Source organism: Vicugna pacos, chromosome 10, assembly GCF_048564905.1.
Source record: "Vicugna pacos chromosome 10, VicPac4, whole genome shotgun sequence".
Taxonomy (NCBI): domain Eukaryota; kingdom Metazoa; phylum Chordata; class Mammalia; order Artiodactyla; family Camelidae; genus Vicugna; species Vicugna pacos.
Genome location: NC_132996.1, coordinates 61,770,581 through 61,787,563, shown reverse-complemented (window position 1 = coordinate 61,787,563; position 16,983 = coordinate 61,770,581). Strand labels below are relative to the sequence as shown.

At 36.9% G+C, this 16,983-nt stretch overlaps 1 protein-coding gene and 2 pseudogenes across 1 annotated transcript; 1 reads left to right on the top strand and 2 right to left on the bottom strand.

Moving 5' to 3' along the window:
* Window positions 1-639: 639 nt before the first annotated feature.
* LOC102541304 (olfactory receptor 4C6-like) lies at window positions 640-1,569 on the bottom strand. The gene has a single exon (XM_006219408.2). It carries the CDS (start codon window positions 1,567-1,569, stop codon window positions 640-642), a length of 930 nt encoding a protein of 309 aa, XP_006219470.2.
* Window positions 1,570-8,227: 6,658 nt separating this feature from the next.
* On the bottom strand, window positions 8,228-13,685 carry LOC140698876 (olfactory receptor 4A15-like; annotated as a pseudogene).
* Window positions 13,686-14,064: 379 nt separating this feature from the next.
* On the top strand, window positions 14,065-15,455 carry LOC140699037 (olfactory receptor 4A47-like; annotated as a pseudogene).
* Window positions 15,456-16,983: the final 1,528 nt, after the last annotated feature.

The following is a 16,983-nucleotide window of genomic DNA, read 5'->3' as shown; positions in this document are numbered from 1 at the left end:
TAACTCAATAGTACTTATTAAGCACCTAATAGGTGACTGCCAGTGTTCTACTCACAACATAAATGAATAAACAAAATCCCTGCCCTTATAAGGATTATGATCTTATGGGGAAAATAGAGAAAATAAAAACCAAGGAATAATTTTTAAAGTTAGCTTGTAATCATTGATGTTAGAGGTATAAGCAGATGAAGAGTTAGAGAAAAACTGAGAGGGAATGACTACAGAAAGTCATCAGGAAAGACTTGTCTAAGGAGGTGGGAGTTCATCTGAAAGTAGAAGAAAATGAGATGGAATTTGTGAAGCAAAATCTCTGGGAAAGAGAATTCCAGCAGTGAACAGAGTAAGAAAAGCAAAAGCCCTAAACTGGGAATTGTTTGAATTATTCAAAATATAGGTTAAATATGGAGGGAGAAAGAGAGACAGAAAGGAGAGGGAGAATGAGAGCTATCAGAGCCTCAAGAAAAAGGATAAAATATAAAATATACTTCAGAGGTAGTCAGTAATATGATTGGAATATTAAGCAGATTTGCATTTAAACCAGATTTGCGTAATTGGTTACTGTGTTCCAGGTGGATTAGAATGAATGGAGAGTGTAAGACCTCATTAACCTTTTGGCAAGATTTCTTCTTAGCATGCAAGCTAATGACCACACAACATCTCTTGTTTCATCCACAGTTTCCTCATGGCGTTTTTCACCTCTGTGTTCCTCAAGGTGTAGATCAAGGGATTTAACATGGGTGTGATGATAGTAGAGGACACAGTCATTGCCTTGTCTATGGGGTACGTGACAACAGGCCTCACAAACAAGAAAATGCATGGCACAAAGAACAAAATGACCACTGTGAGGTGGGAGCCACAGGTGGAGAGAGCTTTATGCCATCCTTCAGAGCTGCAGGACTTCAGGGAGCAGAGGATGACCACGTAGGAGGTGATGAGGATAAGGAAGATGGCCAGACACATCACCCCACTGTTGAGGATGACCAAGAGGCCCAGGATGTGGGTGTCCATGCAGGCCAGTTTCAACAATGGAAACAAATCACACATAAAGTGATCAATGACATTGGGGCCACAGAAGGGTATTTGATATATAAATAGAAGCTGTATAACTGCATGGAAAAGTCCCCCCAGCCAGGCCCCTCCCAGCAACAGACAGCACACCCGAGGCCTCATGATGGTCATGTAGTGCAGGGGCTTACAGATGGCCACGTAGCGGTCATAGGCCATGACAAAGAGAAGGATAATCCCCACTCCACCAAACAAATGATCTGCAAAGAGCTGGGCCATGCAGCCTTTGAAGGAGATGGTAGTGCTCTCAGAGAGGGAGTCCACAATCAACTTGGGGGCAATGACAGAAGAGAAGGTTGTATCCATGAGGGAAAAGGAGGTAAGAAAAAAATACATAGGTGATCTCAGACTCTGATCTGTGACCATGGTTACCACAATGAGGAGGTTTCCCAAGATGGTGGACACATACATGATTAGAAATACAGCAGAGAGTATTTTCCTCAGCTCTGGATTCTTTGTAATGCCCAAAAGAATGAATTCAGTCACATTGTTGAGATTCTCCATTCACTATGGTCTGATATAAGCTTATCTCCCTGAGCTGGAAAATCTACAAAAAAAAATATTTTTAATTATTGAGTGTGTTGGACATTATTTTGCAGTCTATCTTACACCGTCTTGACCTACCTTTTCTCCAGCCATGGATACAGCAACCAGCTGCTAACAATTATATTCTGAGAACAGCTTAATCCTGCTAATCCCCCCAACATCACTTTCCAGTGTACCTCTTGCTTTCCTTCCAGACAGTTGCTGCTTGAGACACTTAGAAGACCCTTCTTCATCACTTACATACACCTGGCTCTATGAAGAATTAACATACTTTCAGGAAACCCTCGATCATTAGTAGACAGGAGCCAGTGCATAAATGGTAACCAGCTTAACACAATCTTGGATTCACTCTCTGTCCTTCCCTGTTTCACTCACCCCATCTACTGCCTCCATTCTGTTTCCCAACAAACTACCTACACACAAGCCCTTCACTCACCCACTAACTCTGAGGAAGCTCAAGCTGGGAAGCTGACCTTAATCTACCACTAGTCACACCCAAGTACATGAACTTAAAACATCTTGTTCAAATTCTCATTCACTTATTCCATACACTTATTGAGCACCTAGAATGTGCTAGTTGAAGAGCCTACAAGACAGAAGGGTCATATCCCAAAGACTTTCCACTTGTTAAGAATCTATACTTTTTCCATTTACATTTCTTCTTCTCCAGGTGGATTATTTTTACATTCTATGACTATTCAATGAATCACTACAATGTTTCAGGCAATGGAGTATTCTATTTTCTTCATTTAGAGGTAAGATATTAGGACATAAAGAGGCAAAAAAAAAATGACTGTAAGTCACCACAGCTAGTAAATATTGCAAATCCAGATTTTCCTGAATCAAAATCAATACCAATAACAAGCAACATTTTTTCTTTTATGATAATATTGAGCAGGAATTATGAGTACAGATAATTCCATTTTGAAACACAAGTCCTTCACTGTTACACTTTACCACTGAAGAAGTGAGCAGTGGCCTCAACTGGCTAAATACAATTGTTAATAGAGTCAAATGATGTGGTAAAAGAACTGCTTCATTGGCAAACTTCTCTTTGCTTGGGGTACGTAAGCAGAGGCTGTCTGTAACTTGGTAAAAATACAGTAGAGACCATTGCTTTTAACAGGGACATAAGCAACTCATTCTCTAAGACTCTTCTAAATACACAGAGGCCCATTCTTAGAATCGTCCCTCTTACTAAACAAACCACATGGCTCCCAGGATGCTCTTCACAAATCTACAATATGGCTTTAGGCCAAGAAATTAAAACATTCTTTAATAGCCCCAATGAAGTAGAAGGGACACGTTCTGGGAAATGAGGATGGTGGGGTTTCATTCCAGGTTGTCCTTCTAACTCCTAGAATGTGTTGTTACATCGCTCACCACTCTGGAACCCAGTTTCCTCATCTGGAGGGTCAGGCCATTGTGGTGGAGTTTTCAAGAATGAGGAGTTTGAAGGAGCTGTTTTAGGGACTCTGTCCCTTTGAAACACAGCAGCTTGGCTCTTACCTGCTTTAAATGTTTACACTTCAAATTAAGATTCCCTTTGCACCTTCTCATGACTTAAAATATTTAAAAGCAAAATAGTCTAGATCAAAATAGATAATAATACCTCTTCTGTATTAAAATCTGTGACCTCATCACAGAACTATATTGACTGCTGGTCCACATCTCAACTTCCCAGTCTGAATTCAAGACCCACCCCCTCCCCAGAGTAGTCAACCTCATATTTCTCTATGATTCCCTCCCAGTGCAGTCAAGCCCACCTCTTACTGCCAGAACACACCTCAGTCTGTTCTGTACGGTGGGAAAGGCCATGGGTTCGAGGGTGAACAGACTTAGCTCTCCACTGCAGTCAGGCCACTTACTGACTGCAGAGTCTTCAAGTCCTGTGAAAATAAAATAATGCAGCAGCAGTTAAAGTCAGTATGTGTCAAGGAGTTATTATTTGAGGTTTCTGTGCTAAGATCTTCATGGTTTTCTTTTTTAATTCCCACAGAATCCATATGAGATATGAACTAGCATTGTATTTAGCGTTTTCTAATGCAGTGGATATGGTTCGCAGAATCTGTGTAACCTGCCCAATGACTCTTGGTGTCTATGGGATTAAGTTCATCACTCAGGCTACTGACCAGTATCCTCTCAGCTCCTCCAAGAATTGTATGCCCTGCCTCACAACATTTCCATGGGGATTGAAGGAAGTAACAGGCATGAGAATGCTTGGAGAACACTAATAATTCATCATGATTATCTTTTTATTACTATAAGCTCCTGACTTCTTGCTTCCTATGCCTGTGCCATCTGTTAAACAAATCCATTGCCACTCCTCTTTCAGCCTCACTTCATGCCCCAAGACCTCCTTCACCTGTTGCCCTGGATAACTGCTATGTGTGTGTATAGGCTGCAAATCAGTTTTCATTCAATTAGCTCCTTAGCTAATTTTTTTTAAATTTCATGTTGATTTTAACTCCTATGTGGATGCTTAGGGAGAGCTAATTGATTCTCTTTCCATCAAATTTTGAATGTGGTACTGTGTACACACTAGTCATTTAAGTTCATTTAATTACATTCATGAAGTTGAATTCATCCAAAGAAAACTTCTTAGAACATGGGCCCAGGCAAACCAGCACCAGCCTCTTCGTCCAGAATTGAGAGAGCACTGTTCTCAGAGCCTGGCTGCTCTTCCTCTGAGAGTCAGGCTCAAGAATCTCATTTACCATCTTCCATCTTTACCATTTTTAATCCTAGACACACTTTAGCCAAAACCAAGAGCTGGACCACACCTGGACTCCCAGTTGAGTGTTGAATCACTGCCTTCAGATCGTCTTTGTGATGTTGTCTGTTTCTTTCCAGTGCTCCTGTGAAATGCCATTGCTCAAAAGACTGCTCATATAAAGAAGTGAGGAATTACATTTCTTCATTTGTCTGATTATTACCTAGACTGTACATATGTCTCATTTAATAGCATGTCTGTTAGTACAAGGGATTCAAGGCAAAGCCCTCTCCATAAAGAGGGAGTCAGAATGAGCACTCCTGAAATAATGCACGTGCAAAATAAGCTCCAGAAGGGGAAATGTCAGTATGCTTTATAGAATTCAAAAAAGATGAAATGAGCCAGCCCTTGACAAGAGAATTCAGACAATTCTACTCTTATAAATTTAAAATTTAGAAAGTGAACAAGAAGGACAAGAGTATGAACAAGGCAAGAAGAAAGAAGGAGAAACATGGTGTATATGGTTGAAATTTATGAACTTTGACATCAGAAAAACCTGGATTTTATTACAGACCTTCCAGGGTTATATTTAATTAGAAATTATATATTCTGTCTACATCTCAGTTGATTTATTCAGAGTTGTTGCACATTTATATTAAGTTCCTAGTGTTATAGCTTAAAATTTATTATTCAAAATTATAAACGTTGAAATGGGATTACAATGTTAAATTATAGCTGAAATGTTTACTAAACATTGCAATGTCCTGGCATGTTTTGTGTGTCTCATAAAACTTAGTCATATTCACCCCTATTAACCTGAGGTATGAGGTGTCTTGAATAGATGCACCTCGCCAGACCAATGTTCACTTGGAAATATGTGGGAGCCCATGACTGGGTTAACAAATTGTAACAGATTCCAGCCGCTTACTTCCTTAAAGATGTGTTTAGTACCTGCCTTGAGGCTTTAGCAATGACCCAGGCCCCCGGCTATAAACGCTGGGCGTGCCTGCTCTTAGTCTTCTATCCCCAAAACAGCCTTGGGCTGGAATGGCAAAAAGCTGCAGGCTTAGAGGAGAGAAGGCTGGTTAGCCAATGACGGTAAGACCCCCTGAGGGGGCCACCTAAGACAGACACAGACGCCTGAGTCCAAGAAAAATCTTGTCAAGCAGCTGATTCCCATACGTTCCGCCCTGATGAGCTGAAAGGCTCAACACGATTATGATTCACCAAAAAGGGTCTTCTGACCTTGAGCCAAATGCCAACAACAAACAAAGCCTTTGTACTCATTGTGATCCCACCCTGCCCTTCCCTAAATTCCGGCTTGGACTGTACTCAATAAATATGAGAGATTTGAGAGGCTCATGGAGTTGTCTCCCAACTCCCTCTCCTTGTGTTGACTTTTCCCCAGAGTCTTGAGTAACTCATTCCATCTCAGTGGGACTTCTGCTGACCAGAACCCACAACTGGTGATGAACCCACAGAAATAAGTAGTAAGCACTATAATCTTAAAGAAACCTGTATACATTCTTAATTTTTCACAGAGGTTAGTTCTTTCTTCTTTTTTAAATCTGTTTTTATATATAGTGGCTAACATTTGCAAATCTCAAACTCCCAAATTCATCCCTTCCCACCCCCTTTCCCCAGTAACTGTAAGATTCTTCACTATGTCTGTGAGTCTGTTTCTGTTTTGTAGATGAGTTCATAATGTCTTCTTTTTTCTTTCTTTTTTTTTTCAGATTCTACATATGAGTGATATCATATGCTATTTTTTCTTTCTCTTTCTGGCTTACCTCCCTTAGAACGATGATCAGCAATGAGGTATCATGTCACACCAGTCAGAATGGCTGTCATTCAAGTCCATGAATAATAAATGCTTGAGAGGGTGTGGAGAAAAGGGAACCTTTTTACACTGCTGGTGGAAATGCTGTTTGGTGCAGCCATTATGGAAAACAGAATGGAGATTCCTCAAAAAAACTAAAAATAGACTCACCATATCCTGCAACCCACTTCTGAGTATACATCTGCAGGGAACTCTAATTTGAAAAGATACATGGATCCCAATGTTCCTAGCAACACTATTCACAACAGCCAAAACATGGAAACAGCCTAAATGTCCATCAACAGTGACTAGATAAAGAGGTTGTGGTATATTTATATAATAGAATACTACTCTGCTGTAAAAAAAAAAAAAAGAAGAAGAAAATAGCACCATTTGTAGCAACATGGACTGACTTAGAGGGTGTCATTCTAAGTGAAGTAAGCTAGTTCTTTCTTCTGAGGACACGTGCTACGCCAGACAACCTCTCCATGCTTGTTTCATTCTATGTAAGATCAGAAAGTAATGTCACTTACCCCACAGGGTTGTTGTAAAGATTAAAGGATTTTATACATGTAAAAGGCCTAGATCAGCCTCCTCATTTCTTATCCCAGCATGAGGAGACTGCTACTGACCACACACTATTTTAAAAACAGGCCCCCAGCCTTTGAATCATGCGTTTATATACACACCAATCAAATGCTCAGCCAGCGAGCAGGAGGTCAGCTTAGTGACTCCTCAACACTTGGCAGGATGCAAGTTCCTGAATTGACTTAAAGAGAAAAGTCTACCAAAACTATTTTCTAAAACACAGCTCTAACCAAAGTAGAATAGTTTAATTAAAAACATTTTATTTCTAAGAGTTATAAAAGTAAAACATGGTCAATGAAGAATAGTTTACAGAGATAGAATGAGAGACAGTTTTCAGTCAAAGGACCACTCCCAAACATAAGGGCTCACTTGACCCTCTATCAGTAGTTCAGTGCACGCTCTTCAGATCTGCATTTGTGTGTAGCTCTATGTACAGTCATTTATGTGTTTTACTCCGTACAGAAATACATAAAGATATAATCTCTGTCTAAAACTAACCTGTACAGACCAGACGCTCCTGTTCCTTCTCTTCCTAAGACACAGCCTCTGAAATGTAAACACACTATTTTAGTTCCTAATCTCATGATCCGAATAGAAACCAGAAGGTAGACATTTAAATTTCAGTTATGTCAAAAGAGATTAAAGTAAGTTAAGCTAAAATCTATTGATAGCTCAAGGCAGTCAATCCTGAGGCTGCAATTTGCTTATACACATAAAACAGGTGAACTCCTGGCACATTTTAAACATTATCATGCATGCATGTAAGTGATTCAATAAGACTATTTCAATGATTTCAAAATAGTGCTTCAAATTAAAAAGAGCATGTTTCATATACTCAAAAAACTTGTTAACATCAACTCCAAAGCTCAGTCTCATGTCACCTCTGTAACCTCTGAAAGGCAGTCACCTGGTGGTCCCTCTAAGAAGAAGGCAGACATTGTGCAATTAAATTTTCTAGGATCATGCTCGGGTAACCGAAGTTCCAGCCCCATCCAGGATATACTTACACGGACTTCCACCTACAAAAGAGCTGGGAATCATGACACATTAGGATATCAACTCAGCAAATCTAAGCCTGGAGGCAGGTAAATTAGGACCTGCAGTGGGAGCAGATCATTCAATCACTACATGAGGAGTTATTTTGATAGGACCAGAGTTTCTAATGATTGTAAAGAGAGAATTAAAACAGATGATTTAAGTGTCCAAAGATTTATATAGGAAACAACTCTTGTGGATGACAAAGGAATTCAAATTTCATCAAAATGGGAAAGGTTGCCCCCTCCCAAAAAAGGCAGACAGATAAGCTGTTTACGAAATCATGGAACTGTGCCAGTTAGCTGTATTTGAGTTTATTTTGTAAACACTTTCCAGTCCACATCTTACAAGAAACATCATTACTAAGATGTTCTCCTTTGGGTAGCAGACTTGGGCTAAAAGAGGGCACGGTGCCAGTTTTAATTGGCACAGGATTTCATCATGTGCAGACTTGCATCATGTCAACGGCATCCCTTTGAGGCTGTGTCTGTATTGACGGAGGCACCAATCACCACGCCAGTGAAATCCCATCTGTCCCTGCAACGATCCACTTCTCCCAGGGGCAGAGCGTCACTGGAGCCAGGCCAAGCCGACGCTCCACCCTCACAAAGCCAGGTCATGCTATTAACAGTTCAATTAATTTGTTCAACAACTAAGTTCTTCTTCAATACAAGAATGGCCACACGATTATCTGCCTGATAATATACATGAAGAAAATCAACAGGACTTGTTCTTGGCCACCTACCTCATTCCAGGCCCAATTTCTCTATCACCTAATGTGGTGCTCTCCACGTCCTTTAAGGCTGTTATTAAAGTTGTATCACATTTATCTGCAGGAGAGTTGCCGTTATACAGAATTCAAACGTTCCTCAGCCAGAAAGAAACAAGGACTAAAGTTTTTCTTACTTCATAACAGTTAGTGTTTTCAAATGACATGTTTTCAATTTAGAAATATTTGGGGTTATAGCCTTCATTCTTTTTCAGCTTTCAGTAGTAAAATATATATATATATTTATATATATATATTTATATATATATATTTATATATATATTTATATATATATATATATATATAAATATCTTACATTTACAGTACACTTCACAGATTCCAGCTGATTCATTAGCATCATTGACCATACATTCTAGGAAGTTTCTTGAGAAAGAAGACCTATCAGTTTTACTGAATATGGTCCTCACAGGTGATGGGCCAACATCTGTGTTTGGATGACCTTTACTAACATTCTAAAGTTACTCCGTGCTCATAGCTAACCATTTAGACAGTAGTTGGGGCAGTATGCCTTAAACTTTTTATATTATTGTCCTCCAAAGGCACTTTCTTGGGCATTCTGTTCCCTTAATCACCTCCCCCTTTAAAATAATAACACCATAATTACACTACTTTTTATGTGTTTTATATATATGTATGTGGGTGTGTGTGTGTGTGTGTGTGTGATTTATATAGAAGAAATAGTAAGATATTTTCACTCCTCAAGAAACCATTTTTACCTTCTTGGGGACCATATTGTCCCCAGTTCAAATACATGTGTTAGAGTAACATACTTTTTTTTTAAATGAAGGGGGAATAATGTAGTTATTTATACTTGATCCTAAATAAAATTCTAGCTGTGTGTCAAGCAATTACACAAATTTGTATCCAATTCTCTCCTGGATCATCTTCTTATAAAATGTTTCTCATCATACCCATTGCTAACAAAATTATATTTTATAATTTATTTGTTTACTTGTTTGCTATCCATCTGTTACCCACTGGAATATAAGTTCCACACCAACACAACCCTGTTTGTATTATTCAATGTTGAATACACAGCTCCCTTATCTCTATGACCCACTGTAGGCACTGAACAGTATTTTTTCAGTAAATTAAGTCAGTCAAAATTTCCTAAACTGAATTGACTATGGAGCCATTTTTCCAGGAATAAAATTAACACTATGGGATAACAATGAGAAAGCCCTGTGGAATTAGTACCTATTTAGCTCTTCAAGGTGCTGTCCTCAGAATCAAAAGGATATTAATCTCCTTAGTGATTGAGTTGTTTATTTTTCCTCCAAATACCTTTCATCTAAGTGTCACTTTCTATGAATTTCATTTCTTGAGCCCATGACATTTGACTTTTCATAATGTCCATGAAGGGTAATATATCTTCAGAAAAGAGATCATCAGATGGCTTTTCCCTGACACAAGGGGAACCAAGAGAGAGCAAGGAGCCTGGGAAATGCAGGTCAAGCGAGAACTGAAGAGAGAAAGTGCCCCGTTGCCAAAAATAAAAGAAGAATGCCCCAATGACAATCTTCACACAGCCAATAATCAGATCTGTGTTTTGGGATTTTCACATCATGATAAGAAAATGTATTGTGAAGAAGTGTGAAAAGTAGAGGAAGTAGAGTTTCAGAGACTTGATATTGTTGTTTAACCTCATTTTCTTCTTGTATAACGTGGAATAAAAATCTAATAATAGATTCTGCTACCTTAAAAGAGTTAATGTATTAAAGAGAGTATCAAAATGTACGCCTCATAGTCAACCATCAAAAATAGCTCACTCTCCTTACTTATTGCCTAATGTTTTCACTGAATTAAAAATACAGATTAAGCCAAAATATACTTATACAACAAATCTAAATTTTATTTATCTGGCTAATTTTTGGAGAAATATATTTCCTTATATATATTTTTAAGAATCGGAAATAATCAGGTGGCAGATCCTCATGAGATTCTTGATGATGAATACAAAGGAACATCTTAACATTCCTTAAAATTATTCACAAGCCAACAAAAATTAATTCACCAAAGTCAGACTGCCTTACATTTCCTTCTTCAGTTCTTACACTTTCAAAATTTGCTGTTGACAATATAATTCGTACCTTGCTAATTTTTTTACCATAAAAGAAGGCACATGCTACTTTCTATTGTATATAAAGAGTAAACTTTTGAAGTTATCTAATTCAGCTTCTTACAAAGATACTCAAATCCTTCTTCAACACCTTCTAACAATTGGTCCCCGAGTTTGTGTTGGAGGATACCCAGGCACAAGGAGCTCCCAAGTATCTGAAAGACTGTGGTAAATTAGACATTGTAGGCCTGGCTTATGGATATACTAACTGAACAAAATAGAAAGTTAAGAGATAGAATAATAGGTATCTAGGTATTGCAGGGTACTGTAAACAGAATGACTATTCAATAAATACTCTGGGAAGTTTTATTTATTCTAATGATAACAATGAAAGTGTACTTCCAATTCACACCATAGCTGAAAATGCATATCTCACGTGAGTTAGAAACATGAATGTAAAAGAAAAAACTTTATAAATTTAAAGAGAAGTATCTTTTTAAATGCACAGCATGGAAGGACTTTGAGAAGTAGATGCAGAGATCTTTCATCGTGATTCCAGCTTCCTCATCTCTGCATCATAGCGTAGGGGGGAGGTCCTTGATCCCAACCTCGTTCACTCCAGTAGTCAGGTGTCAGCTCCTTCAGTTCTAATATTTTTGAAATACTTAATTCACCATATCAGATTTCCCTCAGGTTAAATTTCTAGAGTACTTTATATTTCCTTCACTGAAAAATAAATGAAACTTTATTCAATATGTGTCTGGCATTTATTTAATATGTGTCAAATATGTGGAGGCATTAATATTGCTAAGTACACTAAATGAATCCAGTTACAAACTGAGAAAAGGATGAAGACATATTTTATGCCTTAGTATCTATAATGTCAGTTGACTCTATCAAGAAACATACAATATCAGAGCCTTAAAAACCTGATGTCTGTATATAGTATTTGATCCCCAAAAGTGCTATAGAGCAATTGTAAACAGAAAGTCACCTTTGATTCATCACTGAAGTCAAGAACATAGTTTACAGAGAATGAGAAAGGCATTCCTTGTGTACAACAGGATCATCTGTACCCTAAATGTTAAACATTTGTTGCATTTAAATAGGAAATCCTGAACTCAGACAGTTTAATTTAAAATAGGCAGACTCTGGAGCTATATGTGATATGAATGACTTAAGTATGCATTTTAACAATTGGTGGAGGCCAGTTGATCCAGATGCAAAGAACTGGGTTAAATAATTTAATTTTTCAGTCTAAACTGTATCCGAATGCACAAAATCAACTATATGCTACCATCACAGTATAAATTCAACAAAGTTTATTTCTTAAGGATTTATCCTCAGCTGTGATCATGTGCTGTGAAATTTTAAATTACTTAATTTGACCAGGACATTTATTTTTAGATTAGCATTGTTTACCCATTAGAATTTTTAATTTTAAAATTCCATTCTCTTTGATAAAAATGGAACAAGTTTTATTAGGTCGTATTTTTCTGTACAGGACAGTGATTGCTCCAGAAAAATAAGTTGAAGTAAAACCAAAAAACTTTTGTCACTAAAGAATCTTAATACACTATGATTCTTGATTGTACCAAATATGCCACACTGATGAGGGATGTTGAGGGTAGGAGAGTATTATGTATGTGTAGAGAAGGCTATATCTGAACTCTCTACATTTTCTGCTCAATTCTGTTATGAACCTGAAACTACTCTAAAAGAATAAAGTCTATTTTTTAATGAGCAATATATCAACAACCAGAAAAAAAAATACAGTATGATTACTTATACAAGAGATTATCTTACAAGGGATTAAACCTATGCAATTCATTTGGTCTCAAAGGACTATAAACCATTCCACTTAGATAAAGATTGATTTTATAGCTGTTTCAGCAATAAGTAGTCTACATAACCCAAAGGAAATGATTTTTTAAGTGCAATCATTGATAATGAAAGCATTTATTGATTCTGTAATAGAATGAACATCATGTCCTACATGAAGGATACAGCCCTCTTCCTGCTAAGGTCACATTTTTACTCCAAAGTTTCTTCATTTCTTCATTTCTTCATTTCTCAGGGTGTAGACTAAGGGGTTCAACACGGGAGTTAAGAAAGTTAAAACCACAGTCATGAATTTATCAATGGGAAGGGTAGAACTAGGCCTTGTATACCAGAAGATACAGGAACAAAGAATAAAATGACCACTGTCATATGTGATGCATAGGTGTAGAAGTCTTTGTGATTTCCTCCCACACCATGCATATTAAGGGAGTGTAATATGACCCCATAGGAAACTAAGAGAATGAAGAAGACACAACAGTGCAGATTGCCCCTCCATTAGCTATCATGGAGAGTCCAATGAGGTGGGTGTTGGTGCAAGCAAGTTTCAATAAGAGGTACATGTCACACGCAAAGTTGTCAATGACATTGTGGCCACAGAAAGGGAGCTGATGAATGAAGAGAAATTGAACCAATGAGTGCAGGAAGCCTCCAGTCCAGGCCACCAGCAGTATGAGAACATATACCCACCAATTCATGATGATTAAATAACGAAGAGGCTTACAGATGGCTACGCGTCAGTCATAGGCCATCACCACCAGAAGAATGACTTCAACACCAGCAAACAGACGATCTATAAAGACTTGAGTCAGACAAGCCTGGAAGGAAATAGTCTTTTTCTCATGAAGCAAGTCAGTGATCATTTTGGGAGCAATGGCAGCAGAATAGACAGTTCTACAAATGATAAATAAGCCAGAAAAAGTACATGGGGGAACCCAGGGACCGGCTGGCCACGATGGTCACCATAATAAGCATGTTGCCCGCTATGGTCACGAGGTAGATGAGTAAGAAAATTGGACTTCTGCAGTATTTATTGTTCAGGAAAAGAGAAATATTCACCTAGAGACCCTAAAGAAGTATCACTGAGGTTTGACACAATTAAGGACAGAGAACATCTATTTATGGTTTGATCTATTCACACTGATAATGTAAATCACCTTAAGTGAGTCTCAAGTATTATACTTTTGTGACTTTATATGTCATGTACCTTTTCATGAAATTCCTTTCCCATCTTTTCTTGTTCTTTCACTTAAAAAAATAAACACAGCTAAATCATTGCTTCTGATAGGAAGCCTTCTCTGATTCCAGTTTAATTGACGTTCCTACACTCTTAGCATTGTGTGAATATCCTTTTAATGGTACTTATTACATAGGTCTCGAATTGTCTGATCCCTTGTCATGTATCACATCATTGAGGGTAGGGAACAATGCCTTATTCAACTTGGTACTCACAATGTCAATGGCATATTGGACATGAACATACACTCCATACACTATAATTCTTTTAATTGAATAGATAAAAAGATTAAACTTATAATTCATTTAAATGTTCACCATTGTTTTGTAGGTAAACTGCTTCTAAGATGTGAGTCAGCTTCTGTACAGACTAAATGGAACCAAGGAACAATGTAATTTACTTTGTCCTCCTGGGCCTCACACAGAATCCAAAGGAGCAGAAGGTCCTTTTTGTTATGTTCTTGCTCTTCTACATTTTGACCATGGTGAGAAACCTGCTCATTGTCGTGACCATAACTGTCAGTAAGACCCTCAACTCACCAATGTACTTTTTTCTTGCTAGCTTAACTTTTATTGGTCTAATTTATTCCTCCTCTATTTCCCCCAGATTGATTTCAGACTTATTCTTTGGGGAAAACACCATATCCTTTGAATCTTGCATGACTCAGCTTTTTACTGAGCACTTTTTTGGTGAGTCAGAGTTCTCCCTTCTGTTGGTGATGGCCTATGACCGCTACGTGGCCATCTGTAGGCCCTTGCATTATTTGGTTATCATGAGGCAGAGGGTGTGTGTTGTGCTGCTGGTGGTGTCTTGTGTTGGAGGTTTTCTGCACTCAGTAATTCAACTTGGCGCTATTTATGGACTTCCATTCTGTGGCCCCAATGTCATTGATCACTTTATGTGTGATATGTTCCCCTTGTTGAAACTTGTCTGTACTGACACCTATGTCACTGGCATCTTAGTGGTGGTCAATGGAGGACTGATGTGCAGTATTTTTTCCTGCTCTTACTCATCTCTTATGTAGTCATCTTGCACTCTCTAAAGAATCTGAGTCAGGAAAGGAGGTGGAAAGCCCTCCAGACCTGTGTTTCCTACATCACTGTGGTTGTCTGCTTCTTTGTCTCTTGTATTTTCATGTATGCAAGACCTGCTAAGACCTTCCCTATTGACAAATCATTGCATGTGTTTTATACAGTCATAAGCACCATGCTGAACTCATTTATCTACAGTCTGAGAAATTCTGAGATGACTAATGCTATGAAGAAGCTCTGGAGAAAAAAGTGAGATCAAGTAATAAATAAGTGCATTATCCATCATGAAAGAAGTAATTTTGCGCTAGGACCAGTCTCCTTGGAATATGAAAGTCTTCATAAATCTGATGCAAACTTCCCTTTTCTCTGAAGAATTTGTGATAATTGTAATTCAAAATGAACTGTATCCTTCTGCTATTAATACTAGCTTTCCTGCTAAAATATAAACTCTGTAATGTCTGGTTTATCAGTGCACCTAGAAGTTTGGAATGCATTTACTGTAGGGAGTCAGTAAATAATATGTAATAAAGTAGTCAATGCAATTTTATAGAGTTTCATTAACTTTTACTTAATTGCTGTATTTACTTTTAATTCTTTCTCATTCTTAGTTTTATGTTACTCAGATTCTTGTCTTTTATCTTCATTCTTTTTATTGTAAATTTAGAATGTTTAATGTTATACAGATTATTCTTTTTATTCAATATAACATTTTAGTGTAATATCTAATTTTTAAATTAAAAATTGAAAGGTAATAAATAATAATAATAATACATATTAAAAATAGAATCTGTGCAAAATGGAATAACTTGGAATAAACCTCCTACCCGTCCCAAAATAGAGTCTTCCAGTTTTTCCAGATGCAGTCACTATCCTCTAAGATTCTTCCAATAATAATATTTGCAAAAATAAGTATATTTTCTCATATGTGTTTATGATGATGTCTCTGTGTATAAATTTTGCTATTTACTACTCAGCCTCCTGAATGTCTTCATATACCAGTCTATAGATCTAACTCATTCTCAGTTTCCTCAAACTGCTTAACATCTTTATAAAGATCACTAACACCAATGAATCCAGTCCTCTTCATCTTTTCCACAGTCTTTTATCACAAATAATTCTGCAATGATGTCTTTTTGAAATTTTCTAAGTTTGAATTCCCAGCGGTGGAATTGTTGAGTCAATTGGTTTATGTATTTAAAATGTTGATGTTCATAGTTATTTACAAAATGCCATCCATGACTTTGTACCAAATTCACTACTTTCCTAATTCTAGAGAATACCTTTTTATGACATTCTGAACAACCAGTGCTTGATAAACATTTGTGGTATTTGACCGTCTGATGAAAGAAATTGTGTTTCATTTGTATACTTTAATTACAAATGAATATAATTGAATTTGAGCATTTATTCAAGTGTTTTAAATTACTTGTATTTTCCTCTTTCATGAATTGCCTATTAATAGATTTTATGTGTTTTATTTAATTGCTGATCTTTTTCATATTCATTTTTATAATTTAATTATAATAATAAAGAAGTTATCCAATTTACTATGTAGGTAGAATTATTACTTTTCCAGCTTGTGATTAATTTTTCTTGTTCTTATACTGTGCAGAATATTTTTGGCCATGTCAAAATATTTTAACTTTTACATAATCAAATATATCCATATTTGATAGCTTCTATGTCTTGCTTAGAATTTTCCTATTCAAATGTTACCAAAATCTTCTTCCACAATTTTTCACATTTAATTTTTAAGTCTTTTTGTTATTTTATATTCAAATTTTTTAAAAAGCTACACTTAATTTTTTTGTAAGGAGTTAAGTAGATATTACATTTTAATTATTTTTCTGGACTGACATTCTTATCAATTCATGATTATTTTTACCCATGTCTTTGCTATTCCAGCTATGCATTCTAAACTATGGTATGAATTACTCCAATTCAAGCCTCTATTGTCTTCCATTGAGCTCTTTGTTCATGTTCCATGTAACACAGGATGTAATTACATTTGATTTAAAATACACTTTGATACCTTATCAGTCTAGGATTCCTTCATTACTATTCCTTATCAGAATTATTACTATTCTTATATATTTATGCTTTGAAATTAAGTTTCAATAAGCTAGTCTGGTAAAAACTATGTTTAGTTAGTATTTTAAATAAGATTTGATTGAGGAAGAATTTGCATCTTTAGAGAATTCTTATTCACACACTGGTAGGTCTTAAGTCCTCTTTTATGGTAATAATATCTAGTCTATTTC

Coding starts and splice junctions, on each gene's coding strand:
- LOC102541304 (XM_006219408.2), bottom strand. CDS start 1,569: ATGGAGAATCTCAACAATGTGACTGAATTCATTCTTTTGGGCATTACA.